Below are 23,393 nucleotides of genomic sequence, written 5' to 3'. Positions count from 1 at the left end.
TCTTATGTTTCAGCTCCTCGATGTATTTTTATTGGACAGACGCGTTCACAACCACTACCACAACCCTAATAGACGCTCATGCCATCGCCCCTTTGTTATGTGCTTTATGCATAATGTCCTTGTAAATATGTGAAAGAAAGGATGTTTACATTTCACTCACTCACTCGACCCACACGGTCAGTGTGGCGAATCTGTTACAAGTAATAATAAGTACATGTGGTTGTAGCTTCAGAATCAATATTACTCATCGCAGTGTACATTTCAAATGGAAGACTATCCATAATGCAAACAAAAAGCTTTGGTTTTGCTCCGCTATAATATTAATGTCTAAAATATACACTGACGATTCTCTTTATGGTCTGTCCGACTCTACTGAATAAGTCTTAAAAACGTGAGACGGCAGCAACTGTGGGAATTGGCAACAAAATTGTACGTCCACCCCTGCCAACGCTACCCCATATGTACGTCCATGACAAAACAACCGCGACGTAAAAGTGGGTGTTGATTCCCAATGAATTATATGTGTACACAGTTATGAGAAATATGAGTAGGGTTTCATAACCACAGGTACATCTGTCGCTCAGCGTAGGACGTTAGCTTTACGCTGCTGTCAAACCAGGCTGTTGTCCTTCCTCCACCATATTCGCTCAGCGGTGGCGTCATTTCACGCCTACAGCCGTCAATTTACGATATTTGCAATACCACGTAAGCAATCATTCAATTTGATAGCTTGTGGTTTCCGCAATGTACACACCGGTGAAGGGAACATAAATGGCAACATCTTGATATTAAAACACCTCAGCTTCGTCTCCGTGTTCATGTGTTACCTCAGTTCCACAACTATGTGTAAAATGCATTTGCATATTATAATGTTGAACTGAGAATTAGTGTTTTGCGGTTATATGCTATTTTTAAGTATAAATCTGTGATAGACCGGTTATTGTCCTGTCCTTCACGTGTAGGTAAATATACTGAACAACAAAAGAAACTCAACTGTTTACTTTTTTGGTCAAGTTTTTAGATTATTATGGAAGACATAAACATGAAGGCGAACTTTGAAGCGATTTCAGTTCTTCCAGATTTGCATTTCTTTTTTTTGTTCAGTATATGTGTTTGTTTTCTATTTCGTGTTTACATTTATACATTTACAACTTTCAAAGTCACAATATGATTGAAATACTGCCGGTATGGCTTAAAATTTTAACCCATTCACTCACTTGCTCTAGAAATGACAACAGAGCAGATACGTGGACGACAAAAATATTTTATTTGCGCGACCAAATGATGAGATGGGTAAACGCATGTGAAGTGTATTTGTACTCGAGGTAGATAGAAGACATAGCTCCCTGAAAGGGAGGGGCTTAGACAGGCAAACCCCATGTGCTCAATACACACCAGGATAAACTTACATTTTTGGACTACCTACATAAAGGTAAAGTTATATACAAACATAAAGGTAGGAATTATCTAACATAATTGGTACACTGCTGTGAAAGGTCATCCCTGACATCAGCTGGTCACCAACACTACTTTTTTAAAATGTCCAAGATAACGTTGTTCGCTAACTTTGGAATGAAATCATTCTTCTTTAATAAATTAGACCGATTTGCAGAAACAAACCAATGAGGTGATTTGTGTTACACAATGTCAATAATATCAATATTTAACAAATATTTTAGTTAATAGCAAGATTACCCGTCTCACAAATATATAATATTGATAACACAGCATGAAAATATGAATTTCCAATGAAATGAAAACAGTTGGAAATAGGCGGCAACCTGAAACGTTGTATGATTCCAGAATTTTTCCACTCGATTTCCTTATAGGAAAATCCACCTCTTCTGTGAATCCATGTAATATACCTATCAAAATATGGCAAATTCTGAACAGAGAGCACGTCTTATTCATATATGAACCCGTTTTGTAGATGATTATACATATTTACTCTACTTTGACATTAAAGAAATAAACAATCAATACAGAAACTACAATCTACTGGAGATGTAATAATTCACACACGTCTAGCTGAAGCTAATTACACAAACCACGACATACATGCATATGAAATATGATTGTAAATTAGGCAAACACATGTGATCAATTATATGACGAAACACTACAACTATGCAAGCAAGTTTTTCAAAGCTGATTGATATATTACGACCATGAGAAGCTACAGTTTCTATCATACATTGTCGTAGTACTTGTCCAGCATTTGTATTGTAAGAATTCCATGACTGATTTTGTCAAATAGGAATGAACAAAAACAGAGATGGCAATTAAAACATGATATTATTTGTGGTATATTTATGAAATATAACAGAATTAGTTTAGAGCTTTTGTAAAACGAACACCCGAGCAGCACTATAGCTAAGCTAAGAACATTAACAATCAGTATGTTTCACAAATACAGAACTATTACCATTTACTTAACAATCAATTGACAAAAATCCATCAGGAAATAGTTACTTTAACAACCTTTATAGTCACGGAGCAAAATGTCCTGAAACAATGTATTTTCACTCACAATAATCCAGAAGAATGCATGACCACAATTCCATATCATAATTCGAACGAATGTTTACGTATATAGCACTTTCTAAAATGGAAACGATAAATTTGTAAAATAGAAACCGCAATCGATACATACCACACGCAACATGATGGTAACATCCACATTATATCACTACCATACATTTCCAATCATGGTAGACAATGATAAATCTCACTAATTAAGACATCATATGGAAGAAAATAATATGACACTTTGAATTTAAACTAGGAGGACGATGCACGCTCCCATCCAGGCACTAAGAGATGACACGATCTATGGCACCAGAGTAAAAACGAAACAGCACTTAAAATGCAAAGTAAGGCAATGAGAACCCAAAACATTACAGATGGAACGTATGTATATGCTAAAAAGAACAAAACCTGATTTGAGGTCGTCTACCACATCAAAAACGGCACATTGAAACCCACAAGGCATCTAGTATTGAGTCGCTCATATAAAGGCATGTATGTGGACATACCCAAACCATGTACGTGTATACCGGAAAACAGAGAAAAAACGTCTATTGTTAAACGGAACACACAATTCAAATTAACAGGAACCAAATATCTTGAACAAAATGTGATACCACTTTCCTGGTCAGGAATTATCTAATGCACTGATATGGAAGCTGAATAAATGTTCTGGATAGCATACAATCCTGTTTCCTTATTTGCTTATTTGAGAGAAAACAAACAGAGCTGTCTCCTCAAAATAACGGTCGAAGGGAATAAAATCAGACTAATATTTAAGCATGGGTAGTGAATGTATATAAAACAAGCTTTCTTAAATATCAAATTCAACAATATCTGTAAAAGGAGACATTACAAAAAAAAACAAAAAAACATTTGCTTTAAGAGGGCATAACTATGTATAAACTTGCACCACAGTTGCCAGGAGTCCTTCCTACTGGACTAAGTAAGAGGTAAAACATAATTAAGAGGGATATTGTGCTTGCTATGTACAAATTGGCCTTCCTTGGCTCTCAGCCACTCTATGTTCAGCATGGCATGACACCGCTTTATTTCAAATGTTTGTTTGAGTCAATATGTTTTGAAATGTCCAGATCGTGATAAGTAAGAATACAGTCCTTGGAACTGACAGCGACTGAGAACCATGAATATCCGACCTGAACAGTGAAAAACATACAGTGAAGAAGCACTTGAAACACAAATATGTTTTGGGCTATGAAATACGCAAGGGAGATGTTGAGAAATCAATATTTCAGCTTGTTAACACTTAATAACTACGTGGGATACCTGGGATCATACTTGAAGAATCTTACTATATATTAGTGCAAAACTAACATTGTACATACATATTGATCGGATAGACAATGGTTTATCTTTCGTAAATAATATGATTGTAAGTTTCATTTATGATGAAACTGAAATGAGAACAGCTAGTTCCACATACTGTGATTTAGAAAAAAAGTTTCCATTACAACTCTTCTTTAATCGTTACCTTCAGACACTTTACCAAATACTACCTCACATATGATGTTACGCAATTGTGGACTGATTTAATGTCCGTTGATATAAGGTATATCTATATCTATCCGGGACATCATTGTGTTCATAGGAACACATATTTATGACACAATCGCAACTATTAACAGCATCTCACTAATTATGAAAGATGCCTTAAACTACTGACAACTTGAGAGATCATCCCCGATATTTGCTACTGCTGTTGCCGCTGCAGCTGCAGAACAATAATCTGAACCAGAACAGGTGTTTTTGGTTGGCATTGACCATAGGCTGTCCATCAGGCATGCCCAGTACAACCGCAAACAGTTCCGTATATTAAATGAGGTAGTTTTTAATATGAAAACAATAACAACATATGAAAGTATCTTTAAAACAAAACAAAATGTTCATCTGGGCTAGCCCTGCATACTTTTGAATCTTGGGGATGGGAATGAACATATTTTTCAAGTTTCACTGAAACTGAAACATTATTCCTTTGTTGGTTTGTTTCTAAGATGAAACAAATGTCACTAGTAGATTATTAAATATGCTGAAGTATGCTCCCTGTGTACTGACGCCTCACATTCATGCCCAACGACTAAACCTTCCACAGAAAACGTGATGCATTCGATACACATATAATTGCCCCATCATTATCAGACTATCCGATAAACACAAGTTACATCAAACAGGAAACAAAAATAACCCATGGTTGTGGATTGGTCAAAACATGACACACGATACAGATATGAAACCTGAGTTATCCATACGCGAGAAATATTGTACAAAGGTCTATGTAATTGTTGCACAGACGCCACCCGTGTTTGGTAAAGAATGCCTGCTGTGAAAGAGGTAGCAAAATAAGTTTTAAAATGCTTTCATCTGAGAGGTCTTGAGATTAATCCCGTGTGTTGTTTTCTGTTCACAGATATTTTTCTGTCCGTAACACAAATTATATAATGTCTTTTTCATTATGAATCCAATGTTGATATTGTATAGTACCACTTGGGAGGGTTCGTCTTTGATCAATAAATAACCGCCATGGCAGGACCATTACCTGATTAATTACATATAAATCGACAACCTTAAACAACGATTTCAAATGGTTATTTTGGCGATGAACCATCTACCTGAATATGATTAATTATGGCATATGAACATAAACGTCTATGTATATATTTGTGCATTACCAGTTGCCATATCCCATGGACATATTTGCCAAGACACACTCAACGATGAAGGGGCAATACATAATGTATTGTTTCAAGTGACTACTTTCCTAGAACAAATACAGAAAAGATGTTAAAGAATCCAGTGATCCAACCCACCAATAATGCAGTCATGTGAAAACTATTACTATCGATAAATATATTTCTAATAACCTGATTTAGTCCAACATAATGTCAGTCAACATTTGGATTACCCCTTCATCAAATACCGTTATTATCGCAGTGCAACATGCAGGTGAATACACTACAAAGTACAATGTAGATGTAACACTTTTTCCTGAGAAATCGGGGACCTGATTTGTGGAGCCCTGTTTTCAGGAACAGAGGACACCATAAGTTCACAAGCTTCTTCACAGCTTCGCAGTTCATAACAATGTCACTGAAGTTGAGCATAACGGCCCTGGGAGTGAAGACAGGGATATTTTCAGCTCCTGAGCACAGCTGAATTGACAGGTACTTCCAAACGGAATTTGAAGTTCGCAACTGGTGCCTTCTGCTTTCTATGGAACAGAATGTAAGTCATGTCCAAGTTCAAAATACACAGACACGTTCACATACCAGAAACGGCGTGCATACAAGAGTTGCCGGTTACAACGGCTCGTGGTGCTCGGGTAGAACTGTCACAACGATCTTGAAGCGCAAGAAATACTCAATGTTGATGAAATATAAGTTATTTAAGAATTTGATGAAGTGTCCGGTGGATCAGTTGGGTGTTGTTGTTGTTTAATTTCCTGTTCCACCTGTTTCTTTTCAATAAGATCCCTGAGCTGTTTCACTTCTTCTGTCAATCCTTCCATTTCATCCCTGAGCTTGTTGTTTTCTCCTTCGAGGTAATCTGATTTGGCTTCACGAAGTCTTGTTAGAGCCTTTCGGTTTTCACGACATTTTCGTGCAGCTTCGTTGTTGCGGCGTCTTCTCTCCAGATATTTTGGATCAAGCATTTTCGGATCGACGTCTCCGGAAACCGATGTTCTTCGTGATATTCTAGAGCTGTAGTCGCGAGCTTTCTTAACAAGAGGTAGCGGGTTTGCTTGAGCCAGAGCTATTTCCGAAAGTTGAGCGAGGCCATCCATGTACGGATGCGTGGAATATGGTGAAGAATTGCTAGATGGCGTATAGAATTCTTTGTGTCTAAGCTTTAAAGGTAATGTTGTCGGGGGGCTTCTGGAATCAGCAGAGTAATGCATGCGGTTGGGTAACATCATATCTTTGCCAGTCGTGTTAACTGTGAGTTGGAGAGGTTCGTCTATGGCATCATCACTTGTGTAGCTGTTGCTGTTGGAGTCCATCCATGCATCAGCCTGAGAATCCTGATCATGCAAATGATGTTGATATTCCCCTCTAATCGGCATCTCTGGAGAATGTGGAGGAGCAGTGGCAGATGGACCGCCTATACAGGCATTCATGGGCCTGTCTCTTTCTTCCCCGGGCTCCTTCTTCACAGCAACCTGGTGATACAGAGAAGCTGATCGCGATGCTACTGTCGATGCTGGGACAGGATCTTGAGGCTCGGAATTCATTCGTTCATCTGACCTAGCTCTATACGGGTTCATTTCATGATTCATTCTACTGTGAGCTTCAGACGATGACATGAGGTAGTAAGGGAACGCTGCACCATTTGTGTATGGTATGCCCTGTACAGGAACAGACATGGGAACTGCACCAGCCACTGCAAGCAAAGGCGGGGGCGAGGTATATATGGTTGCTTGACTCAGAGCGTCGGGGTGGGGAGCATGAGGTTTTGTTGTCACATTTTCTCCTGGTCGTGCAAGAGGAACCATTCCTGGTTGTGGAGCAGACGTTGCCGAGGTATCGGATTGTTCGTCATCCGAGAGGGTAAAACATTTGTCCAGTGGAACTCCGAACTTCTTTTTTACTGCAATCAGTTCCTTCCTGAGTAAACGGTTCTCATCATTGAGGTCACAAATCTTGTTCTCCAGTGCAAAATCGTGCAAACGGCGTTTCTCTCGAGACCGGCGAGCAGCCTCGTTGTTTTTCCGACGTTTCTCCCAATAGCAATTGTCTTTTCTACTTTCTGGAATGAACTCTCTCTGTTTCCTTGAAGGTATATAGGATTTGTCTGTGTTAGGGCTCCCAGGTGAACTCGACATGTAATCTTCAGTCCTGTTTGGGAAATCGTTATGGCGCATGCTTGACATATGAGGTAAACTTTGACCGTTGTATTGTGAGGTAGCCGTGTCGTCCGCATTCGTGTTATTACCACTGAAATCTTGTTCTGAAGGTGAGGTAGACATTCTTGGCTGCTTGTCACGGACTCCACCCTCCGTGTACATCATCAACCCCAGTTCAACCAGCTTTCTTTCACGAAAAGGCCCAAACCTGAAAAAAATGAAAAATGCCTCGTTAAGAAATAATTCTACAGAGGAAAAATATGAACGCATACATCATTAACCAGAGTATATATTTGGCATTCGACATATACAGACCCTCCCAAACGATAGTGAAGGCATAATACGTGTGGGTATGTGGGGGAGGGGTTTAATAGAGGGGCGATCCTTCTCTGGGGGTGGGGGAATTGAGGAGCGAGGTGGTTTTGTGGGGACTTTGTGATTCTTTTCTTCTAAACAAATAAGATGACAGAGTCAGTGAAAGAATGAATGCGGTCAAAGAATATGGGACGCCCACTGCATGGTTCTTACAACGATATAATTGTCTTTTGTTTCTCAGAGCCATATATTCCACTTCTAATAAAATGGAGCCATTTGTTTCACTTACAATAAAATAAAAAGTGTTGAATGAATGTTGACTGCGGCGGGCAGAGACACCGTCAATGTGCCACTGCAATATGATGCTATGCAAAAAGAAATATAGCATAAAGCGAACTTCAACAGATGTTGCCAAAAATCGGTATATCAGATTGTTATTGTGATTTTCACACATATAATCCTTAAAATACCACGCGCAAACATACCTATTATTCGCCTGCTGTGTGCGTGTTGGGTAGCGACTGTGGGGAGCTCGGCATATCAAAATAAGCCTATATTCTACCTTTCAAAATTCAGACAACTGCTCTTGTTGTTAAAATGCTATATTTTTAAATAGGTTGCTTTTCAAAGCCCCGTTACACTCACCCATTCTAAAAATGTAAATTAAGTCTTTTCATTAAAACCCCAGTGCACAAAGATGATAGTGATTTGATTTCATGTGTTCTCCGTTTTCTTGATGATGACACTGAAATGAAACTTGGACCAGTTTGGCTGTTCAACACCACCGCATTGAAACGCCATTTCAACATCCAGAAAATACACCTGCAGAGTTAACTGGGTGTTTATATAACGATGTTTCGTCACTGTAGTTACATAAATTGATACGGACTCGGAACTACATAGGAATTGATAGGAGCACAATTTGCACTTACTCACAATACCAATGGCTTTCTTTCCATACGACTATCCGTTGATTCACCTGAAGGTGTGTAAATAATGTAAGCCTATGTCAAAAAGCTTTAGAACTACTGAAACCATTTACATCAAACCACTAGTGATCAGAGCAGCGATCCCTAACTGACGTTTGTTATTGTTCTTCAAATTCTATTCCCTGTTTCCTTGCTCGCTGGGCAGCGCGGCTATCTCACACTACCATCGATCGACCTAGCAGAGCTACCAAGGTGAAGGACATCCTGCTGTTACTCCGTTCCATAATGCCACACTGAGGGCCTCCACCGGTCAAAAAAAAGTGCATGAAGAAGGCCCCCGTAAGCTCATTAAAATGCCAGGAACCAAAAGCTGACGCTTCGCGGTGATAGTAAAAACCCTCAAAATGTAATTACTATGCAAGCAGCAATATGAGAAAGGTCTGAAGACTAACTGGTATAAATGTCAGTTTAGGCTTTTCCCCCTCATTTTGACCCCGCTCTTATGCGCTGTGACTCAAACTGTTTACGTCAAAAGCGGTCACGGCGACCTGTTCTGGGTTTTTATGTCACAGAGGGTAAGCGTTGCGAAGTACTTGGCAACATATCAAGTCCCCGTATGGGACGATACTGAGTAATTCACCATTACATAATTCCATTCCGCTGTGGATATTTTGGCAGTGTCTATATATAAAAACGTCTTATCAACATGGTATATTCAGCTTCAATAAATTTGCAGATTTGTGGATCATTAAATATGACTTTGGGAAGGCGTAAAAATAAATTACAAGTTTCCCTGGGATCGAGAGATTAGTTGCACACAACCGGGAACTCGTCTCAAGCGAGCTCGAGACACTGTGGTTGGATCGTGTATACAAAAATAAAGTATAGTTATACATGAAAATAAGACATAGTTATATATAAAAATAAAACAATATGTTTATCAACAAAACAAGCCTACGTGAAGTCCAGAACAGTGCTTTATTTCTGGGGTTAAAATAACTGGTCTTGCCAAATTATTCCAGACCTTTCTATTCAGTATCTAGGGTCAGGAAGACAGACCAATAGAGAATGAGATCTTTTTAATGCATATGCAACTTCATGTTTTCAGCATAGGCGACGTTTCGACATAGATTCCGGTGCTTGACAACGACATTAGGAGCTATGTAGAAACGCCGCGTACACAGAATAAAGAAGGTGTATATCCAAAAGCATTGCCCTCATTTTTCATCTTCTCAACTTCTAGATGTCAATCAAAAAGCAATACTGACCAACAAACATACCACAGAAATAGACATTTTTTCTCGAATCAAACATATAGTTTCAAACAAATCGAAGAAGTAATGTATTAAGCGATAACACTGACATATATATATATATATATATATATATATATATATATATATATATATATATATATATATATATATATATATATATATATATATATATATATATATATATATATATATATATATATCGCCTGACATGCGTGGACACTGTGCATGGAATATAATGCAAGACAGAGCTGATTTGAATGGAGATCTATCTTGTGGTAACCACATGGACCAGATTCGAGAATACACTTGGATCAACGAGGATGAACGTGATGCAGCGAGCATGTCATGAATCAGGTGAAACCGTGCGGTGTTTTGATCAGTAGGGTTTGGAACACTCCTACACTGAGCAATTTGTCCGAAATAACTTTAGTTCACCCAATACAGACTGGCTGCCCGTGAAGATGAGATATGACTAGTAACTATCTTGTTCGTTAGTCAGACTGAATGGAATACTCCTTATTAAGTTGAGAATGAAAACCGAATATAAGTTGATCTATCGACCATGTAATAATACTACTGATTATGCTTTAGTGTGTGGATTTGGCGTATAATGATTATGTACATTATTATCCGCGCCCATCTTGAAGCAGGTGTGACATTGCGTCATTTATTCAATAACGTAAATAGTATCCTAAGTTGTTATGTTTACGACATAGCACCGGAAACTAGGATATGCGCATATCAACAACTTGTTTACAACCCCATCTGGCCTGCATTTCACATGCCAAATACGTGTGAATGCCCCTCAGTGAGTAGTGTGTACTTGCCTTGGATGAGATATTCAACAATGAATAACAACAGACCACAAAAAGCTGAGACTTGAACTTTTCAAAGCTTCAACATCATAAACAATTCAGAGATTTCGTCTTACGTAAAGGTTGTTTACACAAATTTTCCCAAAGAGGTATATCTGCAGGGTAGATCTACCAGATCTATAGCTTCACGCCTTATCAGTGGGCTGTACACCTGTATAAGTCAATAATTTCCAAACAATGGTTACAGCACCACTAGGTTTACGGGTCTGCATCGACATACAAATTAACATTAAGTGAAGTTTTACGTTTATTTGGCAATATTTCACAAATACCATGGTTCGGGCACCAGAAAGTTTCTTCACACATTATACCCATAGTTGGGAATTGATCCCAGGACTTCAACGTGATGAACCACTAAGCTACCTCAAAGAGGCTAACGTTAAAGAATTGTTTAATCATGAGTAATACATAAATACTAACACACGCCTACCTTGCTGCATGTTCACAGAAAACGGTATTAATTATGCCATGCATCAACTGCATGGCCGTTATTGAACCACCATCAGCGCCCGGTGACAGTTTGGTGCATTAGAAATAACCAGTCGTCATTTCACAATCGGGTGTCTTAATGCAGGAACCAAATTGTACTTTATTGGTTGATATGTTCATTACAAGCGACTATGAAAGATGACATAGCATGCACATAACCTCTCAATTTCAGTTTGACACTAATTCAGCTGATGTTATTCCAACACATTCTCGGGCTTCTCAAAGCATCATAACTACCAGTGCCAAAATGTAATGATACTTAGGAGATTGTTAACGTTAGGCTTAGTTCAGCGTTGTGTGAAATCGCCTGCTTCTTGTTCGGATATGAATGGCGATTATTTTCGGGGTCTGACCGATTAAATGTTCCTCAATAATCTGCCCCATCCAACAGTAGCCAATACGGTCATACATAACACCTGATCGCAAGACCATATGATTGGGAGTGCTTATTGTGAGGGTTTTTCTCTATTTCTCCCATTATATTTTGTAACATAAGCACTTCCTTTTAACCAGGAACGTAGTTTGTATTTAATAATACGTTAATGTCTCATTTGTCATTCAGACTGACATTGTACACGCCTGTCATGTACATTTTATCCTGTTAAAAACATTTTCTCTACAGGTTTCCACCAAGCATGATTTGTCTTAATTTTATGAACCAACTTCTTTACTCATGATATCCTCGATATACCTATACCATACATCCACTTTTCATGCTGAACATTGTCTTAACGTAAATATAAATATTCGTCGTGAGTTTTTATCTTTCTTCTTTCAAGGAGGGATATTTTGAGGACAAATATTCAGACACAAGAGCTTAAGTTTGATGCTCCATGATCTTGTCCTTTAGCTCACCTTGAACAAATTCAACCTGTGATACTGCACTTTTAGATTTCAAAACATGACATCACATACCATTTGCCATGATATGGAACATGTGATATTAAATAACGATAACAATAACAAATAATAATCGCGTTAGCAAAACTTAGCATTATGGAATGTGAAGGTTAATGAAGAGTGGACTTTAAGACACCATATGACAATAATTTAATTTTGTTTCAATTTGGTCGGAAGCTGATGCACGTATAAAGGATAAATGACGGATAAAGAAATCTTAATGTTAATGATTGATTTCTTTCTTAACATTAAGAATAACCACCGAAAACATTAAAAAGATTTTACACTAATTCCACGCACACATTTGCCGCAAAAACAAAACGGATGAACCTGTCATCTGCATAAGAATTGTTCAATGATAAGATGACAGCACATACCTGGATCAACAAAGACATTACAACGCACGCCTGAACACGGTATTGTCAATGGAAGCAGACAAAATTATCTACACAAGGATCGATCTGTTATCCAACAATAATAGCAATGTCTGCTTAAAACGATACAGAGAGTAAGGAAGACAGCCCTAAGAGCAATTCACTTGGGTTTGAGAATTTCATAAAACACGAACGCAATTTCCATGGTAACAAGCATTCATCCAAACACTGGTTGAAAACATATATATGATTCACCCTTTTCACGTGTGAGGCAAACAGGTATTACCTTGTCGGTTCGATTACTAAAGCTGGAATTTCCAATTTTCATCAGAAACAGGATGGGTTAAATATGTTAAAGAAGTTTGGGTACTTCCCAAAGCAACAGGAAGCACGAGTTTGTTCGTGATACTAACGCTTTGTACTTACAATTATATTAATTACAAATACGTTTTCAACAATAACACACATTTTCTCACATATAAATACTTCAACAGACAAAGCGGTAATAATATTCATTAAACATGCTCAGTACTTATCATGCCTGATCAAGTCTTAGTTTAATTAATATCTAAAGGAAAATATTACAGAAAGTTCACCGAAGCGGAATAATACGTACGAGAGGCATGAGTCACCAATATGCAAATGTTGATGCTGATCACACACATTTGGAAGTGTTCACAATGTTCGGTTGCTGAGAGTACATGTTTCCAGAATACTAATTGTGTAACAAGGAAACACTTGCCACCTACTGGCGGAGTAAACTTGCATTGTCATTTGGCCAGCACATCACGTCCAGGTATCGTGGATGATCATGATATATACCTATAGAAGATTATCACTCCAGGGTTGTATTTATTGTAGTGTCTCCTACCTGATGATGCCAAGTGTGAGCACGTGTTTAGTCGGCGATTTTACAGTGACATCACGTTCTGCATCTAAATGGAAAATATCTCCCAAATGAATATATGCCCCATGTTAGTTTGGCATCATATGTACGTACGTTCGCCCAGTCAGCCTTATTCTGGCGTGTCTTAAATCATTCTCATCACTTTACGCTGTAATTAGACAACGTATACAATAGGTTACCAGGTTACGAGTATATATCTAATTAAAACACTATTAGAATGAAATTAATTACTTATTTTTAAAAAATGAATAAATGCAGCAAAAAGAGTTCAGATGACACTGGACCCCTGAAGATCCGGGTTAGAATTGATCTTTACTAACATTGCGCAGATCGATGTTCATGCGGTTGATCACTGGATTGTCTGGTCTAGACTCGATTATTTGCAGGCCGCCTCCATATCGCTGGAATATTGCTGAGTGCGGCGTGAAGCTAAACTAACTCACTCAGATGACCCTGGCAGTGTTAGGTTGGTAAAGTTCATGATCCCCACATGATACCTTTTCCTCTACACGCGTTTTCAAATATCACTATTATTGTCATGATATTATTCACTATTGTGCCCACAATCTTACCACAGGTGTTTCATCATCAGGTTATAGCTTTCAATATCTGTTTTGCAACAACATCTATTGGGTGCATATTTGTTCACAATAAAGCAATTTATAACAATTATCAAATATGCAGTTATCAAATAATATACACATTTGCAGAACCTATTACACCCAATAAAACCGTACACATATATCGATCGATGTGCGCATATAGTGGACCGAGATGATGGTGATTTATCAATGGCACGATCTAAACACAGAGATCTGGAAGGTTAATTTACAAGTTCTCCGTAATGTTCAGCAAATAATCGAATAACAGTAACAGGTGGGTAATCAATTAGATGGCGAAGCTGTTGTCATTCATTCACCTCACAAGTTTCACCGTTTCAGTCGTGACGCATCACATAAAACCAGTTTTATATTCTAGAGTGTTGTTGTTGTTGTAACTTGGTTGTAATAACTGACGGGGCATGGGCTGAATGGTGAGTGAGTGAGTTTAGTGTTACGCTGCTTTTGGCAATATCAAAGCAATATCACGGCGGGGTACAAAAACAAACGGGCTTCAGACATTGAGCTCATGTGGGGAATCAAACCCGGGTCTTCAACGTGTCTTGCGAGCGCTTTAACCAATAGGCTATCCCACCGCCCCTGGGCTGAATGGGATGTGATATATCAGCATTTAATGTTTGAACCCCGTTTTAATGTCAACAAGCATTTGTTAAATATCAATAAATTGTCAGTGACAGTATTTTGTTGAGCAATCTTGTGTAGATACCAGGCAGATGGACCTCGTAACCTTTGGCCCCATCGTAAGGTCAAGTTTGGTTGATCGAAACTGCGTAGATCGATATCCATGATACTAATCACTATGCTGCTTGGTCAGTCATACATAGTAAATGTTAATCAGTTGTAAATGTCAATGTACGTGCGCACCCATACACACGTACGTACATTGACTTATCTGGAATAACGCGGAGTGCCAACTTATTAACATATAGCCATGCACTAAATAATGGTGGTTTTGTTTTTTGTTAAGTTCTTAGTTTTGCAAACTATAACATATAGCCATGCACTAAATAATGGTGATTTTGTTTTTTGTTAAGTTCTTAGTTTTGCAAACTATAACATATAGCCATGCACTAAATAATGGTGATTTTGTTTTTTGTTAAGTTCTTAGTTTTGCAAACTATAACATATAGCCATGCACTAAATAATGGTGACTTTGTTTTTTGTTAAGTTCTTAGTTTTGCAAACTATAACATATAGCCATGCACTAAATAATGGTGGTTTTGTTTTTTGTTAAGTTCTCAGTTTTGCAAACTAACACTGACCTAAAGCGCAACAATGATTCTGAGTTGTAAGCTTAGTATTTGTAGGAAACAAAATTTTCTCGCCCGATCGATAATTGAAATTTGGAAAATCTCTTTGAAAAATGCATTCGTTTAAGATGGCCGCCCGCGTTGTCACATCCAGGTACCTGGTATATTATTGAGTACCTACGCTCAGACATTAGGTGAAGTCAATAATATTCCATGATGCTAATATTCGGTAACAGCTGGGCGAAAAATACAACATCTGTGCATTGTGTGTGGCACTCGTTCATATCCAACATAATAAAAGTACGCAAAAACTAAATGGTAAAATACTCACAACGCAAAAGGGAAACTGTTGATATCTCCCCAAGTAAATATTTCCGTAAGAGGTACAAATTCTACACTAGCTATAGTTCCGATGATATTCTTTAAAGAGAGTGATACAACCGATCGTGGGCCCGTTCGGCGAAAATACGACTGTGTTCAGCTCTTGGGAATGAGAGAGAAGGAGGTTGGGGGAGGGGGGTGTTCAGGGGTGTCTTAATGTTAAAGTCACTTTGAGGAATATAGTCGCCCCACCTGTTTCACAATGTTAACGCCACGGCTATCTGGAAAAGAAAAACTGTTCTCGAAGCGTTCGTAGCCCTAAGAATGCTTAACTTTGATCGTACCCCATGTGTTAAGAATCTGCTTATGAAGTTCGTAGCGCTACGAACGTTTCGAGAATAGCTAGCCTGAACTACATTCATCTTACTTCTAAGCTATCTTTGTGGGACACAAAGTATTCAATATTTATACCACTGTGATGAAATACACCAGCACTTGAGGGGCGGTGGGTAGCCTAGTGATTTCAGCTTTCGCTCGTCACACCGAACACGCGGGTTCGATCCCTTACGTTGAATTGGGACCTGTGTGAAGCCCATTTCTGATGTGCCCAGTCGTGATACTACTGGAATATTGCTAAATGTGGGCAAACCCCAACTCACTCCCAAGAACATTATAGTGCTGACAAACAAAGGGTCCAAACCAGGAATCATATCAGATTCGACTTCGCCGTCGATCGTAAGATCTTAGTACGCCAAAGGGACGCTATTCTCTTGCACTCGACAGTCTTTTTTCAAAAGCATGCATATGAAGGAAACAGATTGTGGTCGATATAGTTCGGTCTGGGTTGTGTTTAAATGTGGGCTTCGGTGGTGTCAATGCAGTGTTACACAACACCTGTTATCACAAATCGATATCCGAGGACAAGAGGCAGTGAACCGCCATCACCAATGTGAATTTCATTCAGTGAAATTAATACACTAACGGTTACTCAACTCCGATAAACATTTTTGTTCCTTATTCCTCGTGGCTTATGGAAACAGCGACTGTATCGAAGCCTCCATTTTAATCGTTTGAACTTGAATAAGAGATGAATTGAATTTAACTTTGAAAAGAGCATACATAATATATTCAAACTGATTCGATCCTGAAAGCACGCATTATTATGCATTCGCCCCATGTGTAGGCATGTCAACAGCTTAGGAGGCCATGAAGTGATGAGGACTTCATGCATAACCTATGTTCTACGCAATTGAAACGCGTAGGACATTAAATGATTAGTTCGTTTGTATGTGGTATTGGTTTCATTCTACCATTTTCTGCAACATAAAACGTCTTCATCTCCATTTACTGATGCAGTCAGAAAAGCCAGTTCATTCCGCATGAAAGCCCTCGTTTCTTTAGAAATGTAAAGAAGAACACTCACAACAAGAATTATACAATACTTTACTTTACAAAATCAGCGTGCGTTACGGTGGGAGAGATTAGCTGTACTTGATACGCTGCGGGGTCACTAGGGCACGCATACGTATGTTACAGACACAAATCTGCTGATATTTTATGTATTTTGTCACTAAGTAATTTCCAGTTGTTTGTGTACTGTTGTTGTTTTTAAGAAGAAAACATGAAATATTTATTTACACAAAGTCTGAAGACCTCAAAGACCTTTTAAATCTACATATTCCATCACGACCAGGAATATAATGGGTGATACAGTTGTGAAATAAACACACTCAAAAACGTTTCCATAGGTACTCATTCTAGTACTGGAAGGATAACGTTGATCATCGGATTTGGCTCTCATAAGAGGATCTGTCGGCGTAATCAATACTCGTGTAGAGGGAGTAAACGCAAATCAAATGGCACTTATTGATTTTTTTTTGCGAACCCCATGACTCTGTGACAATATGTGTATGACGGTTTATTTATTTGAGCTTATTTTACAGTCATGCATGATAGAGAACCAAAACTTGATTTATGATATATTCCCCAATTAATGCTTCATGACGTTTCGCTTATCCACCAACAAGTAGTCCTAATGATCTGGTCATATACTGCTTGTTGTGGGATCGGTATTGAACAATCAGTGTAATATTAAAATGGTAGGTAGGTTCTAAGTGTACGTACTCTTTGAACTCCAATACTCTTTTGTACCTCATAATTCTATCATGACCCATCCTACCATTACATCACTGTACAAATCACACCAACAGTACACTGGGTGAACCTGCCTCAACACTACATACAGTCCATATCTAAGTACATTTCTAGGCGATTCATAAGTTTTTTATCATTATTATTTCATGAGTACTTTAGTATTCATTACATTGTAACTAAAACATTGTGACTTCAACGTGATCAGTATTCATTTATTACCCCATACGAAACGATAGAATGAAAACAAGAGTGTTGATAATTGATGACAATGCCTCTCGTATATGTAAGTTTAATCCAAAATCAAGAGCGGATGGCTTCGTATTTAAACGTCTCCATAGCCTACATTGACGACCTTGAAACTAAACAGTGCAAAAATGCACAATAAATTAATGAGAATTAGTATCTAAAAGTGTCATTACATTTTTTATGTAGGGACCTTAGTTTTAAAGTTTGCATTCATGACAGATGTAGAATGTTCGCGAAATGTATAATATGTATCTTACTTTGGGGTAAAATTCCACATTCTAACACTGGAATAACTGGAATGTTTGATCTTAAGAGATGCATTCATGCCATAATGTAACCGTGTCGTTTACCATCGTTCTGATGATACCATACATATTAATGAGGAAACTGTAAAAATTGTTCAAAGCTTCGGGATGGTTCTATTTAACAATTTCAAACATGCGGAGATCGGATATTATGCGGACTGACTTGTGATATTGTTAACTGAATAATTCAACCAATACTGAGACAATCGGCACTCAATCAAGCGTACCCAGTTTTCGTGACTAGGACAGGCATGTGTTTCAGAAGAATATGTTGTGTAAACACCACATAAATAAAGATAATAAAGACAAAACGATGGATCAGCCACGCTGGGACATGTGCACCGCCACTGCAACGTCTTGTGAAGTGATTGGGACATTTAAGTATAAACTTAACAAATAACTGTCAAGAATCCATGGCGATAGTGATTCGACTTTTCTTCACACGTCACGACATGGCGCGTTTTGTGAGTGTGTGACATTCTTTTGACTAACAAATAATCTCTGAAATGAACATATTTTACAGAAAAAAATAGTTCGTAGTTTAAAAGATGCATGGTAATGTAAAGAAACCCTGAGGCTAGGCTTTCTTTTCTAGACTTGCGTGGGCTTTCTTGGATATATTTGCTTCCTGCGCCCGAGTTATGAGACAATGGCTACCTGTTCAAACTTCAACACGTGCTTCATTAAACATACACGTTTACTTCCACATCAAAATACATTGTAAATGTACCTAGCACGCGTGAAATGGTTTATTCATAGGGGTAATGCTTTATGTAACATGTGTAACATATACTGAGCTATTGATTATGTTGTACAAAAGTAGGATACTTATATTTCATGATACACGAGCGTGGAAGTAATGTATTAAAGACATTTATCACATGCTCATTTATTTCCCCATCCGTTCATTATTTGTAGGAGTAAAGTCATCTGTGAATTATATGTTTGATTCCGTAAATTACACTCAGTTATAATTCATATATACCACGTACAATGACAACGAAAACATCGGTGGCCAAATGACAAGCTCAATAATGTATTAGACAGTGAACGCATATCGTCATGAAACAGCTATCGTCTGTGTTGCGATTGTCTAGCTTACATGCACGTGAAACCTAAAAAAATAAATAATGATAGTGGGGTTTTTTTTGTGTGTGGAAGTCACAATATGGTATCATGTCAGTCGTGGTTATAGTTTATCAAAGTCGTCTTACTGTGAACCAGAAAACCGAGTTCCATGAACGCTTGATAACATAGAACCCACGTCTTGTTACAAACGTATAAAGAGCATCAATGATCCTGATATGAGTCTGCTCATATAATTGTGTCCTTACTCGCTGCGCACGGCATATTGACAAGAGATTGCATATGAAGATAACTTCTCTCATGTGGGATTCACACATCACATGAATATGATGAGACATCCCTTATGTCTTCAGAACAACATCATCAATGGATGACAATGGTGCTCTATTACGACATTCTTTCAGTTGTGAATATTAATAGACATGTTTATTACTGACTGCTTATCTTACGAAGAACATCATCAATGGATGAAAATGGTGCTCTATTACGACATTCTTTCAGTTGTGAATATTAATAGACAAGTTTATTACTGTCTGTTTCCTACAATCCAAACAGAATTCACATGTTTCATGAAATTCCAAAGTCAATCACTTCACATATGTTCACAACGGATGTGTCCATGGTATTCATGACATTTATGACATTACATATGAAACTGAACTGAAAGTTGGCAGAGAACACATGACCTTGCTTTATATGGACAAGTATGACAACACTGGTTACACATTGTTCAACTAACACATACAGGTAAACGCGCGTGATCATTATTATAGCCAGTGTCCTTTGCATGTCCCTTTTCGTAATAAGCAAATATCAGCTTTCATGTTGTGACCAGCATATCACGCTAACCGTGGTTATTGCATTTGAGAGCGCCCTATCAACAAGTCATGGCATGTTCCTTAATGTTTAACTTGAGATTTACTGCGTCCGATTAAATAACACGCATAAGTTCGACGGCTAGATTGAATAGGTGTTTTCAGGTTACCTGAATTACGGCGAACGAAGTTCCACCCAACCATGAAGTTGAAAAACGTGTGCACACATTTAAATTGCTAAATGTTAGATCATTGTCCTCTTCCACTGACCCATGTCATACGAGTACAGGGCAACATCCGACAAGCATATATGATGGTTGCAGCTTCCTATAGTTCACTGCACATATGTATTACATAAACTGGAAATTACTATCCTGTGATGAGCTTTGAACTTGGAAAATCATTTCTTAGGGTATAATTATACATTTCACAACGATCTAACGAAAATGTTTTATAAAACATTTCAACAGCTCACATGTCGATCTCATTGTTCATATGAGAGAGGATGACATTTTGCAAGCCACTACTGCGGTAGCACTGGATGTGGCACAATACTTTAAACGCCATATACTTGAACTACAACACAACCGGGACATTAGCCGAATAGTAATAACAGTTGTAAGGTTCGGAAGGACATTGACTTCAAGTGAGTAAGTTCGGATCCAGGTTAAGGCGAACGCGGGAGAGCTGACCATGATAAAGGGGTTCCATCAATTTCCTCTTGACTGATGCTACACGGGGTCATTGATAGGTCACAACACGTTTTTTACAAGGATCACTTACATTTGACAAGTGTGTCTTATCTTTGCACGAGGTCACATGTTTAAGTTGGTCCAAAACAATATTCGCTGAAACAATCACTAATGTTTATAGAAGTAGACAGAAAGTAAACATCACATGTTACATTATAAATTTCGCAGGGTTTGAGTTTTATTTTACAATACTACCAGACAGCATAATTTCGTATAAAAATCGCTGAAGAAGAAATGGCACTGAAAAATTGTTAATTCGTAAATGACATCAGTTACGTCTACTCGGTTGTCTGTTTCTTGACTGCACGTGGTCATATAATAAACCATTGAAGGAAACTATCCAGTCTATGTTAGTGTCCGTCAAAATATCACGTATCCTGTCTGCAAAAATTGCGACATGTGGTCCATAGCAGTTACATGAGCGCACCACTGACAGCAACCAATAGGTGTTTCAACCAAAGCCAACTTCTTCGTGAAATACCCCTTTCAATAATTTCCCTGGACCTGTGTGTAACGTGTTTTTTTTTCGTTTTCTTTCTCTTAGGGTTCGTTATCTTTATAAGTGTTCATATGAACAACTCAGAGAAATATGTCATCAGTTATTACAAATGCAATATGCGAATACCTCTTTATATCATCCATAGTACATGAGTCCATATAAGTCTAAATGTTCAACAACTAAAGACCAAAAACCGATTATGAAGAAAATGTTCAAAAACACGAGTGAAATATACAAATAAAGGAAAGACGTGTGCAATCATCAACAAAACAAAATCGAATCAACTGAGGATAATGTATACATACCCCACATCAGCAGGAACCAGTTTGCGTGGTTTCGCGTTTTTCCGCTTTAAAACGGGCATTTCAATCAAAATTTTCAGTAAGGAAACTGGTCAACGTTCTCGAAAACAACCATTCACAAGGCGACGGTACCACTAACTGACTTACCGATGGTGTTGCGTAAGACGGAGACACCCCCAGTCCAGCATACTTGAGTGGTTGCGTAATTCTAAGCCAAGCCTTATGTAAGGGCGATGATAAACAAACTAAATATGTGGCCCTGCACCTATGCAAAAAAGTGCATGAGCGCTGCCTTCTGAGTGTAATCACATCAACAAGACGAAGAGATGTCCACTAAGCTTCAGCAACAGTCACTTTATGTTCAATGTCCAAGCACTACTGCCAGCACTGGTTGGCGTGAGCCTCGCACGCTAATGTCTATCACAAGCTCTCAAGCTTGTGTGACCCCGATATGCGGCCATACTAAAAATAGGCCATGAGCGGGTTACGGTTAATACATGCAATCGCAGCCAATAGACACATACTGAATCCAATAAACGCTTAGAAAGACTAAACAGACTATGTGAATAACATACCGAATGAAACTGGGGTTGATTTTGGTCAGAAACAGGCATTAGCCGTCATCACAGCCTATCGCGGAGGTCGATCGTGCCAGTGGACACAAAGGATATCTCTGTGAAAAAAACTCTACTCACGTTTATCTGTGCCACAAGCTTGTGCCGGCTGATGGACATTGTCTTGTGCATACCGAGCCTCGACAAGGGCTTCAGTTACATCATTTTGACTTCATTTTGTGTCGGCCACTCGAGGTCATGCTGGAAATAGTGAGTTATGTAACATGTCCGCACATATAGGCCTCGGTATACTTCAAGCCTGGTCACGTGGTACCATGAACTCACATGACCTGAAAGTGCTGTATGGTGGCAACACCGCGACTGTTCAGAGAGCAACTGTATTCAAATTACCCTAGGTAATGTCCAAGGCAGCTGTGGTCAGTGATTCTCACGCTTAGATGGTCATCCGTGAGGGCTTTGTGGTAAAAATAGCCCTTGACCTGAGCGTGTCCTCAGAATACCAGGTGCTTTCGGCCACCGGTGGCTATTATTTGCTTGGTCGTTCCATGTTATATAACTCGTAGTAATACTACACATGAAGCCGTGATAACAAGGTTACCGGGGCTAAATAGGGTCAGCTCTTGCAAGTAGCTGATCAATCATTAGTCCTTGCAGAGCTTGTTATACGGCATGTAGTAATACAGATTAGTTACTTAAATAAACGGAAACCAAATTACGTAGGGTGAGAACTGTGATGATGTGCACAGATAATTTACAATAGCTTATGCCTTTTTTATGGAAGATTATCTCTTGTTTGCAAAGATGTTTTGCAACGATAATATATATGCAAAACAAAATAAATATTTATGTATATCTTGTAAAAGAAACGTGCATGCCAGCTGTCACCTCAACCAAATGCATGTATTGTTGTACTTTAGTCAACTTGCTGGGGCTTTGTTAATGCACAATAATAGAGTGAATGTGTTCGAAAAAATATTGTTTTGGTGATGCAATCATTTACTTTTTCCTCTATATCTCA

General features: G+C 38.4%; 1 protein-coding gene across 3 annotated transcripts; it reads right to left on the bottom strand.

Moving 5' to 3' along the window:
- Positions 1–1,248: 1,248 nt before the first annotated feature.
- Positions 1,249–22,992, bottom strand: LOC137290460 (transcription factor atf-2-like). 3 transcript variants are annotated; one of them, XM_067821404.1, is made up of 2 exons: positions 22,496–22,992; positions 1,249–7,592 (listed from the first exon to the last, which is right to left on the bottom strand). In XM_067821404.1, the coding sequence occupies exon 2, from the start codon at positions 7,547–7,549 to the stop codon at positions 5,927–5,929; it is 1,623 nt and encodes a 540-aa protein (XP_067677505.1). In that variant the 5' UTR covers positions 7,550–7,592; positions 22,496–22,992; the 3' UTR covers positions 1,249–5,926. The 3 variants fall into 3 exon arrangements, with proteins under 3 accessions (XP_067677505.1, XP_067677504.1, XP_067677506.1); XM_067821403.1 differs by lacking the exon at positions 22,496–22,992 and adding an exon at positions 21,948–22,063; XM_067821405.1 differs by lacking the exon at positions 22,496–22,992 and adding an exon at positions 21,804–21,897.
- Between the last annotated feature and the right edge of the window lie 401 nt (positions 22,993–23,393).

This window comes from Haliotis asinina, chromosome 7 (genome assembly GCF_037392515.1).
Source record: "Haliotis asinina isolate JCU_RB_2024 chromosome 7, JCU_Hal_asi_v2, whole genome shotgun sequence".
NCBI classification, from domain to species: domain Eukaryota; kingdom Metazoa; phylum Mollusca; class Gastropoda; order Lepetellida; family Haliotidae; genus Haliotis; species Haliotis asinina.
The sequence above is the reverse complement of the archived record's forward strand: the minus strand, read 5'-3'. Positions and strand labels throughout refer to the sequence as shown.